Source organism: Pinus tabuliformis, chromosome 7 (assembly GCF_031772625.1).
Source record: "Pinus tabuliformis cultivar Carrire ecotype Pingquan chromosome 7, CPIR1, whole genome shotgun sequence".
Lineage (NCBI taxonomy): Eukaryota > Viridiplantae > Streptophyta > Pinopsida > Pinales > Pinaceae > Pinus > Pinus tabuliformis.
Window position 1 is genome coordinate 727,932,057 of NC_142293.1, and position 9,055 is coordinate 727,941,111.

At 43.4% G+C, this 9,055-nt stretch overlaps 2 protein-coding genes across 2 annotated transcripts; one reads left to right on the plus strand and one right to left on the minus strand.

Moving 5' to 3' along the window:
* Positions 1–1,368: 1,368 nt before the first annotated feature.
* On the plus strand, positions 1,369–6,421 carry LOC149249601 (uncharacterized). Its single transcript, XM_089453418.1, has 7 exons — positions 1,369–1,752; positions 1,843–2,701; positions 2,891–3,408; positions 3,583–3,659; positions 3,984–4,247; positions 4,407–5,589; positions 6,344–6,421. Exons 1-7 carry the CDS (start codon positions 1,369–1,371, stop codon positions 6,419–6,421), a joined length of 3,363 nt encoding a protein of 1,120 aa, XP_089309544.1.
* A 1,570-nt stretch (positions 6,422–7,991) lies between these two features.
* On the minus strand, positions 7,992–8,660 carry LOC149249602 (uncharacterized). Its single transcript, XM_089453419.1, has 3 exons — positions 8,488–8,660; positions 8,297–8,375; positions 7,992–8,191 (listed from the first exon to the last, which is right to left on the minus strand). Exons 1-3 carry the CDS (start codon positions 8,658–8,660, stop codon positions 8,132–8,134), a joined length of 312 nt encoding a protein of 103 aa, XP_089309545.1. The 3' UTR covers positions 7,992–8,131.
* Positions 8,661–9,055: the final 395 nt, after the last annotated feature.

Sequence of the window (9,055 nt, forward strand, 5' to 3'; positions counted from 1 at the left end):
CCAGCAATGCAAGAACGAAATGATATTTAGCCTTTATTGATAGAATATGTGAATAGAAACTGTGTTTATTAAGAAACTGTGGAAACACCCCTGTAGCCGTGAGAGGTCCTGACAGGGTAAAATGCGGAAGCCGCAAGTAATACAACTATTAAATAACAGAACTTCATATAACATTACATCTCTGTCAACGGCTCGGAAGAGCGTTCAGATATACAAACATTAACAGTCGAACTTGAGACCCTAACTGTTCAATACATAGACACATAAATGAAGGGCGTAACGCCATAACCCTAAGGTCTCATGCGGATCAAACAGGCATAAAGAGACCACCTGCTAAGCGCACAAGAGGTTGGACATGGTGTTGGACCTGAGACATTAGGCATAAAACACAAGCCCTGTCTCAGCGAGAGTCATCGCACATCAACACAGTAAAACCGTAACAAAGATAAAGTATATAGTGGAGTAAGCTTACCTGTAAATGCGCGTTATCCAAACCCTCCGGCACGCTGTGGAGACCATCTATGGACAGCATCCGACCTGTGTACATCCGTCTGTCAACAAAGACCACAGTCAAGGTATGACGAGGGTTCCAAGCTTATATACAAAACTGACTGGTTAGCTATGAAACTTAAACATCAAATAGTCAGTGGAGTGAACCTTTACCTAGCAGGAGGATGCAAACCGGAGGAGTTGCAGAGGAACTCGACGAAGGAGTGGAGGAGCTCAGCTGCTGCAATGGGCGCAAATGAACCCAGTCCGATGATCCCGGTGGTTAAATATGGATCGACAAACCCTAAACAAAGCTGAGCCGTCCGATGATAAGGAGGGATCACCATCGTTGATGTTGGCGGGATGGATTGGCGCGAACCCCAGAGCAGGTCAACCCTCCACGAGACACGTGACAGCACGTGAAGATGAGCCATCTGGCCACGGAGAGGGGTGAGTTGGCTCCTTCGTATTCCATGTGGCGCTTCACATTTATATCACAGAGGTATGACAGCTCATGGCCGTAAACAAACGTATATTGCATCAAACCTTAGTAAAGCGGAAAAAATCCATAATCGATGGGTATGATAAATATTAAGGTCTTAAACATAGATTGCCCACCTTGGGTTTGAACCAGATGTTAAATCAAGTGCCATGTATATACCTGTAGACACTGCGTGAAGGTCTGGCGGGAATTCCCACATGGGTAAACATATATTTACGGGGTGTGGTCATAGGTGAGCCCACCATATAATTTTATTATTATTATTATTAATTATGTTAAGACAATGAGGTCGTGACAATGTGGTATCAGAGCTAGAGGTTTCAAAACTGTGGCCTTTGGAACAGCAAAGATTATCTTATAATGTATATATAAAAACAATGCAGCTAATTGCCTTTCTTGTGTACCAATTAGGAGAACCATACAGAGACAGCTACCTGCTAGCAGCTAATAGCAAGATGGAGGAAATGCCGGGAGCTGGCGGCATCCCTCAAGAAAATGCTGAGCTGTGGGTACAGCTTGGTGCTGAGACACGCAGTACCACTCTGGCGATACTGCAGACTGTCCAGGAGCTGAAAGGTGAGATGGCGCGTCTGAGAGAGGACAATGCGCGATTAACAATGGAACAAGAAAGAATACTGAAAAGCTTGTCAGATAAACAAAATCCACCCTTAGCCAACCCCAGTGCAGAACAGCAAAGGGGCACTGAGGAACGGGATTACGCACCTGAGCTTTCAGAAGAACAGGAAGACCATTCTGATAATGTGCAAGAGCAGCAAACCTCCAAGAGACAGAAAGTGGAATTACAGGGAGAATTCCGAAAAATCAAACCTCCACTTTTCGATGGAGAGCAGGAAGAAGCAGCAGAAGCCTGGTTGATTAATATTAACAAATATTTTCAACTTTACGAATATGATCAAAATCTGAAGGCGCGGCTGGCCATTTTCCAGTTGCAGGGCAAAGCCACCTTGTGGTGGGAAGAGATTAAAATTGTGAAGGGAGTAAGTGAGCAAAGCATAACCTGGGAAAAATTTCAGAAATACTTTAAGGAGAGATATTTAACTGAGCGCTTTTATGATGAGAAGGCGCGAGAATTCCATGACTTACGGCTAGGACAGCAGTCCATGGATGAATTCATAAATCACTTCACTTCTCTGCTTCATTATGTGCCATACATAAAAGAGGAGAAGACCAAGGTGCAGAGGTTCGTGAGTAGCCTACCAGCTTACATAAGGGAACGGATTGAGTTTGAAAACCCCCGAACTATGGATGAGGCAATTCGTAAGGCTAGAATTTGTTACCAGCAGAACAAACAAAAAGGAGACATTCCAAACAAGAGATGGAATGAAAGAAAAGGAAACAGAATTGCTGGAAATAACAAAGGCAGCCGTGGAAATGGCGGTAAGAGTGCTGGAAAGGGGCAGTTTAACAGAAACACAAATAAGGGTACCTTCCGGGCTAAGCCAAGCGAGAGCAGGATCAGCGAACCACCTGCTAGATCAGAGATTGAGGGAACCAGACCTCCAGTTCAGTGCTGGGGGTGTGGAGGGCCGCATTACGTTAAGAATTGTCCACAGCGTAAAGGAACTGATCAAATATCTCAAATCCATGAAGCCTCAACTGTTGGAGATGTGGCGCGCAGCGTGCCAAGAATTAACGCAGCCTTAGAGGACCGGCAAGCGGAGTACCAGCCATCCATGGTGGAATTCGAAGGTAAGATTTCAAACCTTTCTGTAGCTGTACTTATTGATCCAGGAGCTACGTTAAGTTATGTTAGTCCAAAAGTAGTGGAACATTGTAAGCTATCATCGGAAAGGTTCAAAAACCCATGGTTGGTCCAGTTGGCTACGGGAGCCAAAAGACGGGTTTTAGCTAAAATTAATAACTGTTCTTTCAGCATAGCTGGACAATCCGTAACAGCAGACCTGAATGTACTCCCATTAGGCTCTTATGACATCCTTATTGGTATGGATTGGCTGGAAAAGCACTGGTCATTGGTGAATTGCAAAACCAAGACTATATATTACAAGGATGATGTGGGGCAGCAGCAGGAATTGCAGGGAATTAAACATCCTGTCCAGATTCGACCTATCACTGCGACTCAGTTAGCTAAGTGTATTAGGAAGAAATGTCAGATTTATGCCATACAAGTGGGTTACGCAAACCAGAAAGACAAGGTGTCCGCATTAAGCAATATTCCAGTGGTACAGGAATTTACAGATGTGCTTCCTGAAGAGGTACCGGGACTGCCTCCAAAGAGGGACATAGACTTCACTATAGAGCTAGTACCGGGGGCAGCACCAGTATCGCGGGCACCATACCGAATGAGCGTACCAGAGCTAACAGAGTTGAAAATGCAGCTCCAAGAGCTGTTGGATAAACAGTACATTCGTCCCAGCGTATCACCCTGGGGAGCTCCGGTATTATTTGTGAAGAAGAAGGATGGAACCCTTCGCATGTGCATAGATTATCGGCAGCTGAATAAACTCACGGTCAAAAACAAGTACCCCTTACCCAGGATAGATGAACTCTTTGATCAAGTAAAAGGGGCCAAAGTGTTTTCCAAGATTGATCTGCGATCTGGTTATCATCAGATCAGGATTAAAGATGAGGACATCGCCAAAACTGCTTTCAGGACACGCTATGGCCACTACGAATTTGTAGTGCTACCGTTTGGTTTGACTAATGCACCTGCCACCTTTATGTGTATGATGAACAATGTGTTCCATCGGTTTTTGGACAAATTTGTGCTGATATTTATTGAGGATATTCTGATATACTCTCGCTCCCAGCAAGAGCATGAAGAGCATCTTAGGCTGGTGTTACAGACTCTTCGAGAACATCAGCTATACACTAAATTCAGCAAATGCGATTTCTTCAAGGAGGAAATTCAATATTTGGGACACGTAATTACTAAAGAAGGAATTGCTGTAGATCCAGAGAGGATAAAAACCATTATGGAATGGCCCATACCCAAAGATGTTGCTGATATCAGGTCCTTCATGGGATTAGCTGGTTACTACCGGAGGTTTGTGGAAGGTTTCTCTAGGATAGCCTATCCTATCACCTCATTGCAGAAAAAGGGGAAAGTGTTTAGGTGGACACCGGAATGCCAGCAGAGCTTTGACCGCCTGAAGCACTTACTCACCACGGCACCCATTTTGAGTATAGCTGATCCTAACAAGGATTATGTGGTATGCACCGATGCAAGCAAGGAGGGTGTGGGAGGGGTTTTAACGCCGGAAGGAAAGGTAATAGCGTATGAGTCAAGGAAACTAAAAGAGCATGAACAAAAATATTCTGCTTATGATCTGGAATTAACAGCCGTTATTCATGCGCTGAAAATGTGGCGGCATTACCTCCTAGGGAGGAAATTTCTGTTGTTAACAGATCACCACAGCTTGACACATTATTTCAGCCAACCTATCCTGAATGCAAGGCAAGGCCGATGGGCAGATTTCCTAAGTGGGTTTGATTTCGAAATAAAACATTTAAAAGGCAAGGAAAACAGAGTGGCTGATGCATTAAGTCGGAAGGTTCACTGTTTATGTGAACTTTCAGTCAGCAAATGGCAGAGTTCGCTAATTGAGCAAATAAAAACAGCAGCTGGTCTTGACTCTGAATACCAGCATTTAAAACAGCAAGTACAACAATCTGATAAGGAAAAATTACAGCAAGGATATACGCTAAATAGTGCTGGAATGCTGTGTTTTAATAAGAAAATGTATGTACCTGATGTAAAAGATCTTAGAAGGCTGGTTCTGGATGAGTTTCATATCAGCCATTACACTGGTCATCCTGGGTACCAAAAGATGATCACTGCGCTTAAGAAGGAATACTATTGGCCAGGAATGAAGAAACAAGTGGTGGAGTACTTGGCACGATGTTTGGAATGCCAGCAAATAAAGGCAGAACATCAGCATCCCGCTGGACTGCTACAGCCTTTGCCCATTCCGGAGTGGAAATGGGAAACCATTTCCATGGATTTCATAACAGGGTTGCCCCGAACAAAGAAAGGCAACGACTCTATCATGGTAGTGGTTGATAAGTTAAGTAAAGCAGCACACTTTATTCCTGTGCAGTCCACCTACAAGGCGGTGCAGATTGCTCATCTCTTCATGCAAAATGTGTTCCGATTGCATGGGTTACCAAAGGTAATTATATCAGATCGCGATGTGAAATTCATCTCTACCTTTTGGAGGACATTATTTGCCGAGTTGGGTACTCAGCTGAACTTCAGCACAGCTTATCACCCGCAGACCGATGGTCAAACCGAGCGAGTGAATCAGGTGCTGGAAGATATGTTGAGAGCATATGTAATGCTGAAACCAGGTCAATGGGAAGAATATTTACATCTGGTCGAATTTGCGTATAATAACGGATATCACACTTCGACTCAGCTAAGTCCCTTTGAGGTCTTGTATGGACGAAAGTGTCGCACACCCTCAAGTTGGGGTGGACCGGAAGACAAGCTGAATTTGGGTCCGGAAATGCTTAAAGACATGGAAGACATGGTAAGAAAGGTGCGTGCAAACTTAAAAGCTGCACAAGATAGACAGAAAAGCTTTGCGGACAGGAAAATAAGATTCACGGAATACAAAGTTGGCGACCATGTGTTTGTGAGGATACAAACCAGAAGGAGCGCCCTGCAGTGGAGTGGGTGCGCCAAGCTGGCTCCTCGATACTTTGGACCTTTCCAGATCTTGGCTAGAGTGGGGTCAGTGGCCTACCAACTTGCCATGCCAAGTCACATTAGGATTCATAATGTGTTCCACGTGTCTGTCCTAAAGAAATATGTATATGATTCTAAACATGTCATTCGATGGCAAGATGTGCGGGTAAGAATTAATCCGGTTGTTTGAGTAAGCAGCCTTATTTTTTAAGGAACTGATTAAAGGTATTGGTGGTTTGCAGGTCGAACCGGAAGGCGAGGTCCTGGTCGAACCACAGAGCATTCTCGACCGGAGAGAAGTGCGGCTGCGGAAACGGGTTATTACCCAAGTTAGAGTGCTGTGGCAGCACTATGGGCCTGAGGAGGCTACATGGGAAGACGAGGAACTCATTAGAAAAACTTATCCACATTTATTTAATGAGAGTAGACATCGGGACGATGTCCAATCTTAGGGGGGGAAGATGTAATGACCCTGGTAACTTGTAAATCTGGATAATTACTGTGGTAAAAAGTGTTGAGTGGTTACTCATGACTTGGAATGACATTATTAATAAAGAAAGTTAATATTTAAATTATTTTTAAATTACATGGATATGTTCTTGAAAATGTTGGCAGCCTCCTGAAGGAGGATTTCTATTTTTAGTGAATCAGTTATAAAACTGATGCAACTGCTTCTCACCCAGGGAAAAAGTCCTGGGAAGGAAAAGTCTCTGGGTTGTTGGGGAACAGGCAGAGAGAAGAATTCCAAGAGAGCAGAGTGAGAAAAAGAGGTTAAGTCTGGTGATGACCAGATAACCTAGCATAGTGGTGCAAGGGTCTTGTTGAGGGCTGCAGGCCTGCAAGACGGCTCGGGGGGAGAATCCAACAGCAGTGGATCTCAAGGTTGGGAGGATAAGAGCAAAAACATTGCAGGTGACTTCTGTGAATAAGAACATCAATAGCGGGATTAACCAGGTACGCATCTTCTAATCCAATTATTGATTAGGAATAAGTATTAAGGTGTACAAAAGATTCATAATGAACAAGTACAGGTATTGAAGCGTACAGGTAGAGCAGAAGTTGTATTATTTCCTTAAGTTATAGTGATGGGTAACTAGGTAATGCTTACAGTCTTTAAACTGTTGTGAATGAAAAGTGTAACTGTAGCGGCCACTGTAAACTGTATTTATTTAAGGGTTACATAGTTATTCTGCGCTCAGAATAGAGACAATCTGAGAGCTGTTGGGGTAGTTTTGGAAACTGTGTCAATTAACAAGTAAGGAAACCTTAGTATCAACCGAATAGAAAACCTTAAAGAACAGAGACCTGGAGGGAAGGGTCTGGAAATACTGGAAGAAATAAGCTAGTTAACTACAGTAATCTAGCACAGACTCGGTGCTTGCAAGTAAGCAACATCATTATACAAACTCGTGTATAACTGCGAATTAAACTGTATAGAAATATTCATTATGATAACACTGTGTAAAGCTAAATAGAAAGATGTGAACGAGATGTGATGTATACGAACAGTAAAGTATGAGCCAACGCTGCCGGAGCAGAAATATCATGTTCTACTAGCAACTATATAAAATATCCTGTAAAACTAACAACTGTGTAGTGGAATATTACTCTGGAACGATGCCGTGAAAAGAAGCATCATACAGATCAAAACAGTGGTGCTCGCCAAACCGTAACCATAGAAACAGAATAAGTTACATGCACATATAACAGAGTCAAGTACCTGAACATATTGTATAACGAAACCCTCACATAATGTTGAACTAAGGCAGCACAGTAAGAACATAATGGATTAATAACTATGTGCTAACCTAGCAGTGGGTTACCATATCAGATGTTCGCGGAAGGGCGGCCTCTGCACCCATATAACGAGTACAGGGCTCACCCAAATCGCATGTATATATATATATATATATATATAGACTGTGAACAGAGCATGTTAATATAAAGACTGTGAACAGAACATGTTAAATATAAAGACGGTGAACCGAGCATGCATATATATATAAAGAATAGGAACAGGTATTCGAAGAAATATTGCATGTGAAACCCTCAATGGGTAAACCATAGTAAGCTGTATGGCAACGAACCACAAAAACTATGTAGTCATGGATTAAATAGAAAACGAACAAACAGCGAGGCACGATACATATAAACCTCATTTACACCAGCAATGCAAGAACGAAATGATATTTAGCCTTTATTGATAGAATATGTGAATAGAAACTGTGTTTATTAAGAAACTGTGGAAACACCCCTGTAGCCGTGAGAGGTCCTGACAGGGTAAAATGCGGAAGCCGCAAGTAATACAACTATTAAATAACAGAACTTCATATAACATTACATCTCTGTCAACGGCTCGGAAGAGCGTTCAGATATACAAACATTAACAGTCGAACTTGAGACCCTAACTGTTCAATACATAGACACATAAATGAAGGGCGTAACGCCATAACCCTAAGGTCTCATGCGGATCAAACTGGCATAAAGAGACCGCCTGCTAAGCGCACAAGAGGTTGGACATGGTGTTGGACCTGAGACATTAGGCATAAAACACAAGCCCTGTCTCAGCCAGAGTCATCGCACATTAACACAGTAAAACCGTAACAAAGATAAAGTATATAGTGGAGTAAGCTTACCTGTAAATGCGCGTTATCCAAACCCTCCGGCACGCTGTGGAGACCATCTATGGACAGCATCCGACCTGTGTACATCCGTCTGTCAACAAAGACCACAGTCAGGGTATGACGAGGGTTCCAAGCTTATATACAAAACTGACTGGTTAGCTATGAAACTTAAACATCAAATAGTCAGTGGAGTGAACCTTTACCTGGCAGGAGGATGCAAACCGGAGGAGTTGCAGAGGAACTTGACGAAGGAGTGGAGGAGCTCAGCTGCTGCAATGGGCGCAAATGAACCCACTCCGATGATCCCGGTGGTTAAATATGGATCGACAAACCCTAAACAAAGCTGAGCCGTCCGATGATAAGGAGGGATCACCATCGTTGATGTTGGCGGGATGGATTGGCGCGAACCCCAGAGCAGGTCAACCCTCCACGAGACACGTGACAGCACGTGAAGATGAGCCATCTGGCCACGGAGAGGGGTGAGTTGGCTCCTTCGTATTCCATGTGGCGCTTCACATTTATATCACAAAGGTATGACAGCTCATGGCTGCAAACAAACGTATATTGCATCAAACCTTAGTAAAGCGGAAAAAATCCATAATCGATGGGTATGATAAATATTAAGGTCTTAAACATAGATTGCCCACCTTGGGTTTGAACCAGATGTTAAATCAAGTGCCATGTATATACCTGTAGACACTGCGTGAAGGTCTGGCGGGAATTCCCACATAGGTAAACATATATTTAAGGGGTGTGGTCATAGGTGAGCCC

What these genes read in the sequence shown, in the direction of transcription:
- LOC149249601 (XM_089453418.1), top strand. Translation starts at nt 1,369, where the DNA reads ATGCAGCTAATTGCCTTTCTTGTGTACCAATTAGGAGAACCATACAGA. An exon ending in ATCCATGGTGGAATTCGAAG is followed by an intron (nt 2,702 to 2,890) that starts GTAAGATTTCAA and finishes CTTTCAGCATAG; the next exon opens with CTGGACAATCCGTAACAGCA. An exon ending in TACGAATTTGTAGTGCTACC is followed by an intron (nt 3,660 to 3,983) that starts GTTTGGTTTGAC and finishes TGCTGATATCAG; the next exon opens with GTCCTTCATGGGATTAGCTG.
- LOC149249602 (XM_089453419.1), bottom strand. Translation starts at nt 8,660, where the DNA reads ATGGTGATCCCTCCTTATCATCGGACGGCTCAGCTTTGTTTAGGGTTT. An exon ending in GGTTTGCATCCTCCTGCCAG is followed by an intron (nt 8,376 to 8,487) that starts GTAAAGGTTCAC and finishes CTTTGTTGACAG; the next exon opens with ACGGATGTACACAGGTCGGA. An exon ending in TGGATAACGCGCATTTACAG is followed by an intron (nt 8,192 to 8,296) that starts GTAAGCTTACTC and finishes CTAATGTCTCAG; the next exon opens with GTCCAACACCATGTCCAACC.